General features: G+C 34.4%; 2 protein-coding genes across 2 annotated transcripts in view; one reads left to right on the forward strand and one right to left on the reverse strand.

Annotated features, from left to right (window-relative positions):
* The window catches only part of Cenpp (centromere protein P), a 200818-nt gene that overhangs the window by 32637 nt on the left and 148520 nt on the right, over positions 1 to 19661 (forward strand). The window lies entirely within an intron of this gene.
* Positions 10933 to 18709, reverse strand: Omd (osteomodulin). The gene is made up of 3 exons (XM_004870077.3): positions 18577 to 18709; positions 12036 to 12985; positions 10933 to 11415 (listed from the first exon to the last, which is right to left on the reverse strand). The coding sequence occupies exons 2-3, from the start codon at positions 12970 to 12972 to the stop codon at positions 11072 to 11074; spliced, it is 1281 nt and encodes a 426-aa protein (XP_004870134.2). The 5' UTR covers positions 12973 to 12985; positions 18577 to 18709; the 3' UTR covers positions 10933 to 11071.

Here is a 19661-nt window from a genome sequence, read left to right on the forward strand (position 1 = left end):
TTGGTGTTTTGAGCAATCAAAGTAATGTTTCTTCTAAAAATTTAACAAATCTGGATAAATATTTTATTAAAATAAAACATGAAGGAATACTAATTTATTCTCTTTTCTAGTCAAAATTAATTTTAGAGCATATCAGATCAAAGTTTAGATAAACTAAGACTTGAATACATATGTTTTTATTTGAATGTGACTTATTTTAAATTTAGTTATGGTATTCTGTGATTTTGATTGAGAAAGATTGTTAATTTTGTGGCTTTAAGGTACAATAAAAGTTTGGCAAATTTTTTAGATTTATTTTTAACATAATAAAACTTTTAAGTCTTTGATATATGTACCAAAACAGCAGATACTGATTTGTTTTGTATTGTGTGACAGTTTAACAGGGTGTTGAAAATTAAGCTGGATGTTCAGATTTAGAGAACCATAGAGAATCATAACTTCATTAATGCTACAATTTTTTCATTTTTATTAGTACATGTTTATAATACATAATGATTGCATTCTTTGTGGGGAATTGGTACATGTACATAACTAATGATACAATTTGATACTCTGTACTGGTTTTGTTTGCCTGCCTGCTTCAGAATCTCCCCTAAAACCTGCATTTGGAGTCCAGCCAGATCTGGTGCCACACTTCAAGGGTTGGATAGGAAAGGGTCCACTTCTAAGCACGTGTGGTTGTTGACAGCATTTAGATCCTTACAGAATATGGGACTAAAACTTCACTGTTTTGGGGGTACTAAAGTCCTCAGTGTTGGCTGAAGGCCTTGCTCTTTTCAATGTAACTTCTTCCATAAGGCAGCTCACGATATGGCAGCTTGCTTCACAGCCAGAGGGAGATCATCTTCTGGCAAGATGGACACCACAGTCTTTCATGGCAGTCACATGCACATAATCACATGTATGCAAGAGTCTGGAAATATCCAGAATTATATTGCAAAATAAGCAAACTTGTATTCTGCCCAGAGTCAGCCAGGCTATAAAGCTGGAGGGCACAGTCCCCAGGACTATCCTTATTTCTGATACCAACTCCAAGTTCAAGTGTTTCCCCAAACTACATTTGATAACTCTCTAGAAAGATTCCAAGAATTCACTTAGAGCTTTGATACTCATGGTTATGATTTATACAGGGAAAGCATACACAGAAAAATCAGCCAAGTAGGAGATGCATAGGGCAGAGTCTAGATGGGTCCAACTGTGAAGGTTCTGTTCTCAGAATGTGTTATCCTCCTGGCACTGATGAGTATGACACAAAGCATTGCCAACCAGGAAAACTTGTCCAACCTTGGTATTCAGAGTTTTTATTGGCAGCTTCATTACATAGGCGTGACGATGGATTGGTTGCTTGTCCATGTGTTTGAACTCAGTTTCATTGTGAAGTGATACTGGAAACCCCCAAACCATGGTCCTAAATCATATGCTTGAGTTTTCTAAACTATTGGATATAGCTAGTGGCACCCCAAACAAAAACAGACCTATCTGGAATGACATAAATCACTTCCTAGGAGCCAAGGCAAAGCACAGACCTCTCTTTCTTCAAAGCCAAACTTTTTGTACACAATTCCCAATATAATATATTTGATATTGAAGTTGTTTTCCATTCTAGAAGGAAATGTTCGTGCAGGAATAAAAGATGAAAACCACAAAATACTCGAGAGACATTGTATCCAAAATGAAAGAATTTTCTCTATAGAGTTCTTTTAGGTGACCTTTTTAGGTGATCTTGTTGCATTATAGGGGCTTTTATTTTTTAAAAGATGTCCCATTTGTCTGTGGCTCTTCCTCCTGTTTCTCAGCAGTAAGCAACCAAAAAAATGTGTTGAATGGAACTCAGTTTTGGAAATAAGCATTTCCTGGGAATTTTAAGCCCCAATTCTTTATCTATTGGATTGGAATTTAGCATGTAGTTACTACAGAATAGTGAAGGTGAACCTTGTAGAGAGCGAGTGCCCAAACTGCAACCCAAACCCACTTACTTATACCAAAGTGCCAACACTAAAATTAACCTCAATACTGAGATTTCAGTTTAGAAAAAACAACTGTTATCCGATGCTCAGGTGGCTGAGGCAACTTGGCTTGCATGTGAACAGAAAGCGCTCTGCATGCCTGCTGAGGCACATGTAACGTAGTTTTGTTACCACTGCTATATAGTTTCTCAGCTTCCACACTTGACATTTTGGACCTGATAATTCTTTTTTTTTTTCTTTTTCTTTTTCTCCTTCAGACTTAGAGATCAGACTCAAGGTGTTGGGCATGCTAAACAGATTAAGCAGATGCTTTAACACCAAGCTATGCACTCAGGCCAGAATCTGAGAATTCTTTGTTGGGAGTTGAGGGGTCATCTCCTCTACCCTCTAGATATCAATAGCCGGAACTCCGGTTGTGAACACCAAAAAGTTCCAGACACTGCCAAATATCAGAAGTGGGGGGACAAGATGCCCTTGCTGAGTTATTATATACTTAGACTCTTTTAAATCTAACTTGCTAGGATTTTATGGTAAACTTATCATTTGACTCTCCATTTCAGAATTTAATGCTTATGCCTGAACGCGATCATCTGTTCAAGTGAAAAATGAGAACCTAAAGGGTAAATTTAAATGGAGGGAAATTATGACTCAATGTAAAGAGTTCATGATAAAAGTGTGCCATATTTGTGAATTTGGTTTTTGTTAGTAGTACATAAATCTCTGCACAATGAATTTACAACCTAAACATGTAAAGTGATGAAAGATGTGTTCATGATGTGGTATTTATCACTCAGCCAAGTCATAACAAAGCATAGTTAGTTTATAACTAGGCATAGTTATATTTATTGAGGAAATTGGAGAATGTAAAGAACATTGCATTTTTAGATATTATGATTTAATTTCATTTCCAGCTGTTCTTATAATTTATGTCCAGGATTTAGGGGAAAAATTGATTTTGGAATCAGGAAACCAGGGTTTTAGTTTGAGCCGTCCTTGTGGACATTTGATGTCCACACAACCACAACACCACCACAACAAAAAGTATATAGAAGAGACAGTATATTTCTTCTACTTGCTTTTTTCCCCCTGCCTGTAGAGTTGGCTAAGTGTTACATGATATGCATACATCTGTATTTTAGTTTAGTATTCCCAAAGTTGAGTGAACATAAAATTAAAATGTATGTATAGTGTTTCAGGTAATATTTAAACACAAGTCAAACATTCTCAGCCAGTATTACTTTGAGCAAATTTATGAAGCATCCTTCATATTTATTTCCTTTCTAAAAGCTAAATAAATGTTTGTTATGCATTTGTATTTATTAATCTTGGATTTATGGTATGATTTGAATTTTTGTTAATAGTCATAGTTGAGTTTACTAATATAACTGCCTACTTTGCAGTATAATGAGAATGAAAAAAATTATAGGTGGATTTTTATGTTTTTCTTTCCTGTTACAAATACTAAATTAACTGGTATAGTCTGTAGCTCTGCACAGGGAACTGCCATCTTGATATAGTAGTTGAAGAAACTATTCTTCAGTTTCTTCCAGGGAAAGCATTGAAGTTTTTGTTTATTTTATGTTTGAGAAATATTTGGGGTGGGTTTGAGTTCCCTAGCCCATTTTCAAATAATAAAAAATAGTTGCTAACCTGCATCCTAATTGTGCCTTGAGCTGGAGGGTGTTTCCTGATGTGTTTACTTATACACCTTTGGAGGGAGAAGCCAGAGCAGAGTTAAGATGTTCTTCCTAATAGAAGTTTGACTGCACTGTAAGGACAGAGGAGTGGACTTATGAGAGGTAGTAAGACATGGGAAAGATGCTACAGAAAGCCAGACCCTTCTGTAGTGACTTTATATTTGTTTGTTGTGGAGTATATGATTTAAGTTTCCTAATGAGATCCTTAGCAAAGCCTATGTTGTTCACTAATCTTTCATGAGTAGAGCTTTGGAAAGAACGAGTCCACTGTGTGTGCCCCTGGGAGAAGAAAGCCAGAGCATGGAGCCTATAGTGCACAGCACCAGCACCTATGGGCAGGCAGTGGGGTCAGACATGCTGAGTGGGAGTCATTGTTTTACTGGGTATCCGAAGCTGCCATGTACAGCACTCTCTTTCTAGCCTTGTAACAACTGTGTGAGATCCCAGGCTCCTAGGGCAGTGAAGCTCAGCTGGTCCCAGCACCCAGAAGGAAGCTCCCCGCCTCCATCCCAAACTCCTAAGGCAGAGAAGATGAGCCGCGTGGGTGCCAGAAGCCTCCCCCCGCCCCCCCCCCGTGGAAATGAGAAGACACATAAACAAGCCTCAAAAACAGACTTCTGGATCACCTACAGCAACTCCAAAGGGAAACGAGATGGAACACTTGGATACTCAACCACCTGGACTCCTTGAACTGGCAACAAAAGAGGATCTGGGAAAAATGAAATCAGAAATAATTACTCAGATAACAGCAAAGATTTTGCTCATGGTGCAAGACATGATTAATAAATCTAGAGAGGACACAGATAAAAAAATAGAGGATCTGAGGAATATGATGGAATCCCAACACAGGAAACAAATGGAATCCATAAAACAGATGCAAACAGATTTCCATCAAAAGTCTGCACAGCAGAATGAACCAATGTGAGGTTAGAATCTCAGATATAGAAGATAAGATTGCAATTAGTGAGGAGGAAAAGAAAAATTGCTTTAAAATTGTAAGGGAACATGAGAAATCAATCCAGCAGCTGCTAGACCATGCAAAGAAGAATAACATAAGACTGATTGGAGTCAATGAAGAAAGAGGAAAGAGTGCAGATGACATAAAAAAACTCTTCACAAAAGTGATGGCAGAAAACTTCCCAAGGAGGGGAAAAGAACTTGACATACAGATAAGGAAGGCATATAGGACTCCAAATAGCCTTGATCAAAAAAAGTCTACACATAGGCATATAATAGTTAGGATTCCAGATATCCAACAGAAGAATAAAATTCTACAAGCAGTTAGAGAAAAGAAACAAATCACATACAAAGGAAAGCCCATCAGAATCACAGCAGACTTCTCAATGCAAACCCTCAAGGCAAGAAGAGCTTGGAGTGATGTATTTCAAGCCCTAAAGGAAAACAGCCTCCAACCCAGATTGTTGTACCCTGCAAAACTATCTTTCAAAATTGATGGAGAAATAAGATACTTTGATGATAACGAGCACCTCAGGAACTTCATGAATACCAAACCGGCACTCCAAAAAATTTTAGACAATACCCTAGGAAAAGACAATGAGGATCACAACCCCAGGAAACCCAGCAGAATGAATCCTTTGGGCATGATAAATTAAATGCAAAGGGGGAAAATCCAATAAAAAGAAAAAGTAATGACAAGGCTTTTAAAACTTTTGACTTCATCTCCCTAATGAGGGTATAATTCAATCTTATTGTTGTACTGATTAGTATTTTTCTGATTCTAGAGTTGCACACCATTCCTTATGCTATACTGGCTATTTATCATCTTCTTATGTCTGCATTTTAATTGGGTTGTCTATTAATGCGCTGTAAGAGTTCTTTATATATTCTGGTCATAGGTTATATGCATTGTAAATATGGTCTGTTTAAGGACTACTTTTCATTTTAATGATGTCATTTAAAGTTCTAAATTTTGGTGGAATCTCATTTATCAACTTTTTTCTTTTATACATCATGTTTTTTGTATCCTAGGTAGTTCTTGCCTACCCTGAATTCATAAATATTTTCCCTTATAATTTCTTCTTAAAGTTTTATACTTTTAGGCTTTCTTATTTAGGTTCATAGATCCCTTCAAGTTATTTTCATGTATGGAAAAAAAGGGTTGAGGTTAATTTTTTATATACGGATACCAGGTGTTCTAGTGCCGTTTGCTGAAGACACTATCTCTTCCTCCGCTCTTGAATCAAGTTTATATTCTATAAAATGCTAATGTTAAATAATCTTTCAAAACTCAGTGGGCCATATATGTGTGGTTCTATTTCTAGATTCTCTGTTTTATTCCAATGATCTATATGTCTTTCCTTACACCAACACTGCCTTGATTACTGTAGCTTTAGAAGAAATCTTAAAATTGGGTGCTAAATGTCTTCCAACACTGTTTTTATTTTTGGCTTTTCTGGGTCCTTTGTACTCCTACATAACTTTTAAATTTCAATATCCAGTTCTTCATTTATAGCAAGTATACACACACCTGAATTTTTATATATACCTTGTGTTTTCTAATCTTGCTAAATTCAAGTACAAGTTCTAGGGGCTCCTAGAGATTTCTTAGTATTTTCTCTGTAGATGATCATTTCATCTACATATAAAGATTTTGCTTCTGCCGTGCCAATCCTATCCTAGTTGTGTCATTTTATTGCCAGACTATTTTGGTGGGGACTAGGTTTCAAAGTTTAATGGACAGATAAAGAGTAAGCATATCTGCCTTTGTTCCCCACCTTAAGGAGAAAGCACTGTGTCTTCTCCATTCATACAAGGCGTTCTCGCTGGAAGTATGGAGTACATGTCTTTAATTTGCTGAGAAGTTTCTCTTCTACTTCTAGTCTCCTGATAGCTTTTACCATGAACAGCTGTAGAATTTGGTCCAATACTTTTTCTCCAACTAGTGACAGGATCATATAGCTTTTTCCTTTCCTCTGTTAAAATGATGACTTTTGGGGGTGGACCTTCCAATGCTGAACCAACACTGCCATCCCTGTAACAAAACCACTTTCTACATCCTTCTAGATCTGACTTCTAAGAGTTTGTTTTGTTAAACAAATTTCTATCTATGTTCATACTTTTTTCTTCTATTATCTTTATCCAATTTTAGGATTAGCACAATGTTGAGTTCCTAAAATGAGGGGAGAAGTGTTCCTGCTTTTTTCTGCTTTAATTGTTTGATATAATTTATCAGTTAAAATGTTTATGAGCCTGCTGTTGTCATATAGGTAGGTTTTCAAGCTAAGAATATACTTTCTTTAATAGGTGCTATTCAAATTTTATATTTCCTCCAGAGTTAGTTTCATTAATTTGTCTTCTAAGTTACTTCTTAGAAGTTGTCAAATTTATTTCAAAAAAGATTTTTGTAATATGCTTTCTATATCCTTTTAAATTCTGTAAAATCTGTGGTAATGTCTCCTAGATCTTACTATTGTAATTTATAAGATGTATAACTGATATTGTGTAACAGGAAGAAAAGGTCTAAAAGAGCAGGGGAATTGGGAGGGGTAGGGGAAGGGAAAACGGGAAAAGAAAAAACATGAGAAGAGGAAAAATATGGAAACAAGGTCTTTGCAAATAGGGAAGGGTGGAGGGGGTGAAGGGAGGGCAAGGGAAGGGGAAAAAAATAAGAACCAAGGGACTCATGTAATGGTACAAGATCCCAAAGATGAATGTAACTGTATTTTATACCTAAAATGTACCAATAAAGTTAATAGGGAAAAAAAAACAATTGTGTGAGAAAGGGAGGCTCAGGCTGGGGATTTAGCTCAGCTCAGTGGTTTCTCTGCCTGCCTCACAAGCTCAAGGACCCGAGTTCGATCCCCAGTATCAAAAAAAAAAAAAAAGAAGAAGAAGAAGAAAGGGAGGCTCAAAGAAGCTAAGTAGCTTAGTCAAAGTCTCCTAGCTTAGAAGTGTAGTCAGGCTTTATGTGTGTATCTAATATCAAATTCCTTGTTTTGAATTGCTAAATTGTGAAATTTTATTGTTTGCTAAGAATGTTCTTTGAGACTTAAAATATAAAATAGTTTAGGAGGAGGTAAAATAGAAGCTCCAGAATTCTGAAAATTAGAGGATTTTTACTTTTTAAACTGTATAAGAATTTAAACAAGTAATTGCTGTTTCTTTGTATTAATCTCAGCCAGGAGCTTTTCTCTCCTCTTCTACTGTTTAGCGTTTAGTTCCTATCACTTCTACTGTTTAGTATTTAGTTCCTATAGTGTCACTATTTTCTGAAGCTTTCAGCTATTTCACCAGTCCCTGGCCAGAATTAACAGTTATGATATCCTTGCTCACAAGGTTTTTTGTAGTTGCTGGCAGTTCACAATTTTATTTCTTCATGTTAAAGTGATTTGATCTTATCTTTTCTTTTTTCTTTTCTTTTCATTTCTTTTCTTTTCTTTTCTTTTCTTTTCTTTTCTTTTTTTAAAGACAGGGTCTTAGTATGTTGTCCAGACTAGAGCTGAATGCACTATGTAGCCCAGGCTGGCCTTGACTTCAAGATCCTCCTGCCACACCCTCTTAATTTCTGGGTCTACAAGTATATGCCACTATACCAGCTGATCTTGTGTTTGTTGTTGTTAAATTAAATTTTTTAAAGTACCTGTTTTCTTAGCTAATTCATATTCAATGCAAATTATCCTTTTAAAAATGTACAATTTAATTATTTTTAGTATTTTCAGGCTTTTATACAACCATCACCACAATCATTCCAAAAATTTTCATCACCCCTAAAAGAAACCCTCTACCTATTAGCAGTAATTCTGAATTTTTCCCCATCCCCTATCTCTATGCCTTAGATGGCCAATAATCTTTTTGTCTCTACAAATTTCCTTTTTCTGGACATTTCATATAAATAATATTGTACAATATGTGTTCTCCTATGACTAACTTCTTTCACTAAGCATAATGTTATCAAAGTTCATCCAATTTGTAGTATGTGGCATTGCTTCATTACTTCTCATAGCTGTGTAATATCCCCTTTGTGGATAAGCCTAGTTGAGTTATCCATTCTCTACTGTTGAGCACTTGAGTGGTTTCCTCATTTAGGTAATACAGCTGTGGAATTCATGTACAAATTTTTGTGTGAATATTTGTTCAGTTCTTTTGAATTGTATACCAGAAAGTAGAATTGCTGACTCATAAATGACTCTAGCTTTTGAAGAACTACCTTTCTGAAGCAACTGTACTATTTTAAACTTGTCAGTGTATGAGAGCACTGTTTTCCCCATCTCCTCACTAGCTCCTATTATTTGCCTCTCATTTGATTTTTGCTGTCCTAATGAGTGTGAGGTTGGTGTCTCATTTCATTGTAGTTTTTTTCCTTTTTCCATACCGGGGATTGAACTCAGGACCTTGTGCTTGCAAGGCAGGCCCAGTGCTACTGAGCTAAATCCCTGGCCCCACTGAGCTAAATCCTGGCCCTTTTTCATTGTAGTTTTGATTTGCATTTTCTTTTTTTTTTTTTTTGGTATGGGTGATCAAACTCAGCAGGACTTTGTGCTTGCAAGGCAGGCAGCAGCACCACTGAGCTAAATCCCAGCCCCTGATTTGCATTTTCTTGATGTCTCATTAAATTTCACATTGCTCTAGGTTAAAAATAGCCTTGATCTTCTTATCTCTTAAACACCCACGGTAATTTCCATATGTTAATTTATAATAAATATTTGAATTTATGACCCTGTTTAAAAATGTCAAGAAAGGGAGTTGGGCTTTAACATTTTTAAACCTCTATTGATGGTGTACTCTGCGTATATCACTAGCATTTTACTCTTACCTTTACTCTCATCCTTTTATTTTATGGTATCACAGTTGCATATTGTGATCTATTTTTCTCCTCCCCCTCCCCCTCCCCCTCCCCCTCCTCCACCTCCTCCTTCTCCTCGTCTCACTATGTAGTCCAAGCTGGCCTTGAGTTCATGATCCTCCTGCCTCAGCCTTCCCAGTGCTGGGATTATAGGCATGCACCAACATGCCTGGCTTGTAATCCATTTCTTGATCTCTCACCGCTAAGCCTCATATACCAAATGACTTGATGAGGTTGATTAAATTAATGAATGGAATTTTGTACATGTTCATTCTGTATTGTCAAGGTCGTCCCTGTGGATATATGAGTGCTCTGCTTCTCGTAATGCTACTACTCAGAGATATACTACTCCTCAGACTATACTACTACTCAGATATAATAACCTACTCAGAGATATAATACAGTTTACCTACCTTGTTTTTCCATATTGTCTGAATTGTTAGCCTGTGTTTTGGGTTTCCTGTATAGGCAACCCCAGATTTGTACTTATGCCTTACCTGAGGAATTTTATGAAATAGTCTGGTAAATCAAGAGAGTTCTTCAGTGTTTAGAATTTCCATTATAAGGCACGCTTAGATGTCTTTAAAATGGTAAAGAACATAAATGAGTTTTAAGGTTTTAGAAAAAAATGTTAAAACTTGTCCTTTCAGATTTTTAAATGAACTATATTCAGCTTTAGCACTATGCAAAAAAATACTAGCTGATAAGCATATATGTTTCTAATGTATTCTGCTAGGAAAACAGAAAGGTTCAATAATATTTAAAGAACTTTATTTTCTTAACATTAACTTAACCTTGTGAACAAAACAGTTATTTTTTTTAGCAAAGCTTCATGTAACCAAAACAGAGGCCTTTTTCTAGTTTAGTTTACTATTAAAACATTTATCCCAGTTAAAATGGAACACAATAAAGATTTGTTTTGAGCAGTTGCTAAAATCTGCTAAAATAATCTAATGATTTTTAGTTATCCAAATTCAGAGTTTCTGCTTTGGGGCTCTGAGAGGAGAATGAGAACACTTGCTTTCGTTAATCTGTCTGCCCTTTATTCATAGTAGGGTAGTCTCTTGAAAATCAAAGATATCACTCTATGCTCTAAGTGCTGAACTGGTGAGATAGATGTCATAGTGAGAAGATAACAAATATAAGTGTGAAAGCTTTTATGGAGACACAAAATTGTCTTTTCCTTAAATGAGAGGCTGGTCTTATGTTAATGTGCACTCCTGTCATGTATTATCCTTATAATGATTGAAAGAACATGGCTTCCAGGTCTTCACTGCCAATTCTACTTCCTTCATTCTTAGAAACATTTCTCTTACTAGAAGTGACACTTTTTTTTTTCAGTATGATATTTCTAGGTTTAAAAAGGTTATAAGAAGCCATTAAAATTTAGGGGTTTTGTTCCTACTTGTCATTCTAATTTATATTTCTAAACATTTGTATCATTTTGAGTAAGTTCTAATCCTATGTAATGGTGTAATTATCACCAGCAACTTAAATGTAATATTGATCTTATACTAATACATAATTCTAAATATATTAATTTGAGCAATGTATATTTAGATTTATATTGAGTAATAAGGTTTTATGAAGTCATAAATCTATAACTATATAGTTTCTTGCCATTCTTGAATTTCATAGTAATGAGGATCAAAGTTTTCTTCTGGCCCTTCTTGTTCTTGACTCACATAAGTGTTGTCATGATTATCATGATCCTCCTCCTCCTCATCATCATCATCTTGAAATCTCCCAAAAACTTGGGTCTTCAATTGTATTGTTTGACCATTAGTGCTTCTTTGTTCACCATAATAAATACTGTGTATATGAGGGAAACAGAAGAAGATATATGAACTAATTGGCTCTCTTAGCTTATTTTGGTCCACACGAAGGTATGTTAAATGATGCTGCTGTAGTGGGTCAACAAAGGGACACATCATTGTCACATTGACATCTGAAAAATACAAATTAAAAGTTAATCCTGCCTTATAGCCGTAATTCTATGTTGGGTTTTATGTTATATGGAATACAGTTTTATTATAACACTTACAGGTAGAATTAGGTTTAATTTTTAATGCTAATCAAATAATAATATGAAGGAAATGAGATTATAAGTTTTATATTACTCAAATTAATATGATTTCACTGGCTTTTCTGATTACTTAAGTAATTTTTTTTTTTTTGGTACTGGGGATCTAACTCAGGACCTTGTGCTTGTGAACTAGGCGTCTGTACCCCTGATCTAAATCTCTGGCCCTAAGTAATATATTCTTGATAGAAACAAGCTAAAATAAAATAAAAATAAAAGTCATCCACAGTCCCACTACTGAGGATATTCATATTCACATATTCTATAGTACTATTTCTCAATATTCAAGATGATAACTTAATTAAAAAGTCTATAAAACTAATGGCATACTATTTTGTGGGACCAATTTCTGCCATTTCCTCAGCGAACTTCAAAACAGCCCTTTTCAGCCATATGTAAAGCATAAATTGTTAAAGATTTGTTCTTATAGAGTCAATATGAGATTCTTTCGCTCTGTAAAAAAAAAATAATAAAATTTTACGTACTTTCTATTTCATTATTTTCTAGGTATAGGTGTTCCAAATTTCTTGGAATGTAGAATGCTTGCTTCAATTTGTTATGTCCAACATTGAGCTCTATAAGGCTGGAAAGATTAAAAATATTATATGGAATGTCTTGCAGTTTGTTGTGTGACATTCTTAGAGCATGAAGTTTTGGAAGTTTGTCAAAGTAATTCTCTGGTATAGAAGAAATAGAATTGTTTTCTAAAGATAGATACATAAGTAAAGAAGGCAGTCCAGGAGGCATTGATTCCAATCTATTATTACATAGGTTGAGCTGCATCAATTTTTCCATTTTGGCAAGGTGTTTTTCTTTTAACATAGAATCATGAAGATGATTATAACAGAGATCAAGCATGGTCAAGTTTACTAGGCCATCCATGGCATTTGTCTGCAGTATGGAAATTTCATTGTAACTAAGAAAAAGTCTTTCCAGAGATTTAGGAAGAGGAAATGGAAATTCTTCTAAATTGTTATGCTCAAGGTGAAGTTGTAGTAGATTTGAAAACTTAGCAAACACACCATAGTCAATTTTTTTTGATTTAATTTTGTTGTGACTGAGGTTAATTTCTTTAAGATTAGTTGCATTGGTGAATGAACTTGCTGTCACAGCCTCAATTTCATTGAACTGAAGGTAGAGTTGCTGAATATGCATTGGAATATTTGGGATTGTCTTGAGTTTGCGATTGTCACAGTACATTGATGATGGAAAGTTAGTTGGACAGAAGCATTCACTGGCACAGCTTAAAATATGATGATAAGGAATTCCATATTCTACATTTGGATGAAATTGGAATTCTGGTTCATAATCTTCACCTGGCTCTGGGTCATAATCTTCATCCCATTGATAAATTTGATGTTGGCAATATACTTTGACTCCAAAGAAGAAGAAAAGGACATATACTGTACTTAAAAAGCTCATTTCTTTTTTTGTCCTATTGCAAGGAGAAAAGGAAATATATTGTTGGATATCTGAATAAAACTCAGAAAAATTGTCATATAAATTGATAGTTATATGAAATGTATTATATCTACATCTATATATAAGAGAATAAGAAGAATGAGTAATGCTCAAACCAAAATTAATGTTTCAGTACCAAGTAGAATTTTATTTTTAAATCACATACTATATTGAACCAGAGTTGGAAGTCTGGTATTCTAGACTTTTTACTAAGTTCCTTTTATGTTCTTTTACTAAGTTTCCAGTTGTCCTGTTTATTAGAGTATAGATTTATGATGATAGCATGACATCATTCAACTACAGTCCGGTGCTTCCTCCACTCTAAATGTTGTGTGTTCTCGCCAACTAGTCCATCCTTTAGGGAAGATTACTGCCTGTAGAAAGACAGACTTTTATTTTAGTTGGAGAGCTGTTGCCTTTTAGAGTCTTGATATTAAACCAAAATCCTCTTCCCTACAATTTCTATTGTTGGTACCCTTTTCTGCCTGTGAAAGAACATGAAATACTACCTTCTATGTGATAACTTGAGATATTTTAAAATAGGTACGTTTCGTCTTCGTATTTTTTGTCCAACCTATCTACACTTTTAAATTTTCCTCATGAAAGTTTCCAGAATTTATTTTGTTTCAAACTTTGCTTGAATAACTTCTTCAAATTTCAAGGCACACAATATATGCATCCTACAAATTTTAGTTTCTAACAGATTGACATTTACATTTTTCGTCCTTTCTTTTTCCTGCTAATATTTTTGAGTTAAGGTTTAGATATACAAATTCTAAAAACACGCAGTCTCCTAGGAGCTTAAAGTCTAGTGAAAGCAGAGAGACATACAGTGCAGTACAGCAGCAGGATATTATATAAGTACCGTGCACTAACCAATTGCACTGCTGGAGCTGCTACAGCAGCAGGACATTATATGGAGTAGGATTATAAGAGGGAAGGCTTCACAGACATTTAACAGCTGCTTGTGCAAAACTTGGAGTTAAAGAGAAAGAGAAAGATGTATTAGATTCTTAATGAGAAGCCTGAAAACATATATTTCATTCTGTTATTTAACACAGCTATCTCATCAATAAAATAAGAATTGCAATTATTGGGCACAGTAGCACATGCCTTTAAACTCAGCTACTTGAAAGATTGAGGTAGGAGGATCACTTGAACCTAGAAGTGGACTGGACAACAAAGTGAGAATCCTGTCTCAAAAAAATAAATAAAATGAGATTTACAATTAGAGTTGAATTATGCCTTGCCTGCTTATCTTGTATTTTACCTTTTATTTTATATCTTCTCACTTATCTTACCTAGTAGTTGTTAGGATTGTATGAGATATGCATGTAAAAGTACTTTGTGAATGGAAAACTTCTATCCAAATGGAATTCATATATTTATGAGGGGGGATTAAGGAAAAAATCATATTCCCTTTTTTCTGAGACCTTTTTTCTCTACCCTTATCATCCAGGGTTCACTAAGGAATAAATGTCCTAATGCAATATTGTATGTAATGAATGGTTTGTTGCCTATTCATCTAGAATGGCACTCTCTCCCCCTCACCCCATCCTTTGTGCTATTTTTTGTCACTGGTGTACCTATTTTTAGTGACTGATATATTGAGAAAATAGTTAAATTATTTTCTCTGATAGAACCCTATTTGAGAAACATCTGGGTTTTCATTTCTTGTCAGAAACAAAAAATGCATAGAATATAAATATAATGTATATTTAGAATTTTAAGGAGTTATTCAAATAGAGTGAAAGACCTTTGATTCCCTTTTCTTCCATTATCTTGTCCTCTATTCTTCCCACATACCCATATCCGGGGCTTGGTTTCACCAATTCAGCAATCATTCATACTTTTAATTTTGAGAATCGGACACTCACCATTATCTTCATACGCTAACTCCAACTGCAATAATTTTTCAGTTTCAGTCACACCTAAACTATATTAATCCTACTTTTTTCTTTTTCACTGTTCCTTATCCATACTTCCCAATACCATTTTTACCAACTTAGCTCTCACAGTTTATGCTATTATCACTCCTAGTTCCCTAAATGCTCAAGCACCTTATATCTGACAAGCTGCAACCTTTCTTATTCTAAATCCTCACATGCTCTCATTCTAACTCACACAGCTGAATATGAATAGAGAAAAACAGGACCAAGCTGACCAGTCTCATTCTCAATTCTCAAAACAAACTCAAGTGGTGCATGGCTGTTTTTCCTTAGTTTGTTCTCATTTTTTCTGCCTTCTAGACTATTCTTTTTCTTTTCTTCTCTCAGCTCTCTAAATCCTTATTCCTATTATTGTTTATGGATGATGACCTTGCTTCCTTTTTTTAATCAAGAAAATAGGATGAAATACTCCAACATACTTATCCTTAGCTATAAGAAAATTCCAAAATAGTAATGATTTGATCTCCTGAATACTACATGATTTTGGGACTCATGAATTTTCTTTTTGCAAATCTGAGTATATTATACCTATTTTTCTTTCTTTTCCATATGATTCATAGAGGTCATAGTATTTGATTTAGACTTTGGAGGAATGTTAGAGTTCTCATAGAACAAAGTGAAGATTATTTCCGAGTAGATGATATAAATAACAACAAGGAAGCCACAGACTGTGAAGTGTTTGAGAAATGGTGATTAATTGTTGAAAGGAGCAAAATAAAGACTAATAAAACCAAAATCTAGAGGCCTAAATTGTGACCAAAAGGCTTGAATGAATGCTTAATTTAATGAATGACTATATTTGAGCCATGATCTTCACACTGGAGTGTTCATGGGTAAAGTAGAAGAGAATTTTGAGAAACAGTGGAGAGAATGAGTTGTCATTTCATCTCAAAGGGCAGTGTTCAGAGCAAGCCCGCTCTCTGTGCTATGTTGGAAGTTCCCCTTGTGTCTGCTTGGACTTTCTGTCATTTACCTGCTATAATTACTCTAGTAGGTACTATATGGGATGTGCTTAGTAAAGCACCTTACAAATATTAGTAACTTGGGTTACTTCTGTTTGCAGTTGTCTTGAATTATTTCTGAGGTACTCTGCTAAATTGATAGAGAACACAGAAATGAAGAGGACATGAAGACATGGTCTATGAAGAACAGTTGAGTGGATGAGAAAGACATCGTAAGAACCCCTAATTATGCCAGAGAGGAATATGGTTTATAGCAGAGACAGGCTGTGCAGTGGAGCCCAGTGGCTTGACCCTGCTTAGGATTGACTTGGAGTTCTTTTTTAGACATAATTTGATCTAAACTTTGGGAGGTGAGGCGAAGTAAGTGTAGAAAATCCTATACAGCTTACTCACTTGATATCTTTAATATGTAATTTTATAGGATTTTATTGTAATTATTATAGTATAGCACATGAACTTTTTAAAACACTTGGCATACTCATTTCACTTCCATTAGAGACACTGGAGTTGGGTGCTATCAGGCTTCTTCCCAAAAGACACAGGTTGCAGCTGAGAGATGGAGATGTGCCCCAGGACTGGGGCAGGCCACTGAGGCTGACTGTCACACAGATAATCTTTGAAAACAGCATTGCTCTTGAACACTCAGTCTGAATGTTTTTATCCTTGTGTCTAGAACATGAGCAATCATTATGAGACATTGTTGAGACAAAAAGGATATTGAGATGATAACTTTGATCCTTACAGTAATTATATATATATATTATATACTAAATATATATATATGTATATTTTTCCAGTACCAAGGATCAAACTGAGGACATTGCGCTTACAAGGCAGGAGCAGTGCCACTGAGCTAAATCCCTGGTCCTTACATATTTTTTACTTAGAATAAAAACTTCATAACTAGGTCCTCTCTGAAAATAAATGGATTTTTCGTGTTGCCTGCCTTTGGCCTTCATGAACACCTAAGAAGAAAGGCTTTCCTTAAATGACACACAACCTTAAATATCACATGGTTTCTCTTATATAAGAAACCCAAAAGATAAAGAGCAAAATAAAAGATAGATACTAAGAAGTAGGGAGATGGATCTTTCTCAAATGGAAAGCAGATCAAGAGAGGGAGGGAGGGGGAGGGGAGAGGGGTTAAAAAAAGGAATGAAGATATGTTATGTACATGCACCAACTCCACACAAGAAATTTAAACATGTACTGCAAACTTGCACTAATAGAAATAAAAATTTTAAAAGAGAAGAAAAGCTTTCCCTGAAGACCAATTTCTTTTCTAAATTTGAATTCATTTTAAACATTCCTTCCATGTCTGTAACCCCCTGTAGTGCCACCTTATCCTCACTTTTGACTAAGTGCAGTTTTCTGGTCTGAAATCCATCTTATTTCCATTCATTTGCCTGATTACTATTCTCTTCCCTCTTCCCCTTTGATAATTTTCCCTGAAACCGTGATCTTCTTTTTATCCAAATAATTTCTTCTCAGCCATTTGCTAGCATAGTTTTGTTACTTCTGTTTTTCATATTCTGCAATCTATGTCTAAGTCCCCATTGGATAACTTAGATCAAAACAGCATGACTCACTGTCAGTCATTTCCTGATCTCTGATTTTTAACAGAATAAAGGACAGTACACACTAAGTGCGGAAAGAGTTATAAATGATTGAATTAATAAGTTACAGATTATATCTTGTCACCAGTTGCTTTTCTCTACAATTTTAATTATGTCTAGACATTTATTTCACCATGGTAATTTATTTAAATAAACATAGAGAATTTGGTTATTCTCTTTTCTATGGAATATTCCTCTACAACCATATACTATATTCTTCATTTTCCTATTATATTATCTACTAGGAAAGCAACAAATGTGAAAAAAGAAAATTTAAAGTAAAATAAAATATATATCACCAGTTTAAAAAAATTATCCACCAATGTGAATTTTTCAGATTATATCATACAATTAAAGTTTCTATGTTTTAACATTTCCATTACTTGGAGAAAAACACTCATACTTTCAAGACAGATTCTAATGGAAATTATTAATAAAAATAAGATAAATTAGTTCTGGGATATTTATAAAGTAAAAGTTTTATAACATTTTAAGGATGTAATTGTTTTATTGATATGCTATAGAAACTAGTTTGTAAGAAACAAAGTATTAGTATATGCTGTAGTTTTTATCCAAAACAATTTTCAATTTAACTCTGTAAGTTCTGTTGCTATTAAAAATATAAATGTCTACTTTATTTTTATCTATAATATATTTACATTTTATTTAACTTAAACCCAAGTAGCTAGATCCTTCAACAGACTGGTTTAAGCGTTCATATCTTACTTTTGAGAAAGGTGTAAATGAAAACAAAAACATTCTATACCAGGGATTTAGTCAACAGAAATTTTGAGAAGCTTTTGAGTGAAATTTGTACAAGTTTCTGTCTTCCGTACAGCTAGACTCATAGCACTATTCAAATTAGTGAGAAAGATAGAGATACAGAAAAGAAAGATCAATTCTGAAACCTGAAAATCTTTCCCTTCATTCAAAACATAAAAACAAACCAAAAAAAACCCCTAAACTAAAAATTTTTGTTGGGAAATTTTAAGTTACAAATTTAAATGTTCTTTAAAAATTGAAATTATGTTATCATACCTGTTAAATTTGCTTTAGTTTTCAGGGGTTGATGAATTTGAAAATCCTTTAAATGAATCAGAAATTCCTAAATTCTTTAACTGACTCTATTCTTAAAGATCCACAGTAACTCTGTGTCCAGACAGGGCTGTCCCTCGAATTACTGTAGGGATTTAAGCAAATACAACCTGCTTGGAAAACACTTGGGTTGAATTTAAATTATGTATTTCTTTTCATTATACAAAACTTGGTGGATTCAAATTAAAATGTTTGTGTTCCTGGTCAGATTTATGTGGCTTACTTCTTTCTTTCCCCTTTAATTTTGGTTTGAGGTGTGGCAAGAATTTCCTTTAATATGAAAGGCAAACTGAACCAAAGGAAACAGCATGTACTGATTACTGTTTTTATTTTCATTTTCATGCCAAAGAATTCTTCAAATTAAAGTCTACTGTCACTTTGAGCCCAGTGTCTCAGCAATTTAAGGTGGAACTCAGAATTATCTTCAGTCCTTGGTTGTTCATCACCTTTTGTTCACATCAGGTTCCCTTTGTTAAAGCAGGGAATCAGAATTAGAAACATAAAGCATTTTGCATCTAATTTTTTAAAAATGCAATAGGTTATCTCATTGGTTTCACAGATTAAAGATACTTTTCCATAAACAGACTTATTCCTTCTCTTCTGTCATCTGTTCCCTTTCTCACTTTATTCTTAGATGTTTACTAAGTATCATTAAAGTCAAAAAGACTACCTCTGCTGTGAACATTAATATCTTCCACTCTAAAAGTCTACCTCCAATTTGCCTGTTTTAGTAGTACACAAAATAATTTTATAGTATTGAATAAGATGGTTTGCACAATAACTATTACCTTTATTTTGTAGATTTGGAAAATTTCGTTTTACTGAGCTATCTCTTCTTAAATAACAGCTATCTAACTTGCTTAAATGCTAAATTTTTGTGCTCATGTTTTCATATTTAAACAGTTTATTTGTGTCTCTTGGCAGTAGATATTGCATTCATTTTTGGAGAGCTTCTTTCAAGCTTGAGCAAATAAGGTAAAATAAATCCTGGAGTTCAATTTTGGTTCTTCAAATAGTGCTTTCCATTA

The sequence above is a fragment of the Heterocephalus glaber genome, unplaced genomic scaffold, assembly GCF_053883595.1.
Source record: "Heterocephalus glaber isolate CG9 unplaced genomic scaffold, H.glaber_assembly_v1.0 deba00000621, whole genome shotgun sequence".
NCBI classification, from domain to species: domain Eukaryota; kingdom Metazoa; phylum Chordata; class Mammalia; order Rodentia; family Bathyergidae; genus Heterocephalus; species Heterocephalus glaber.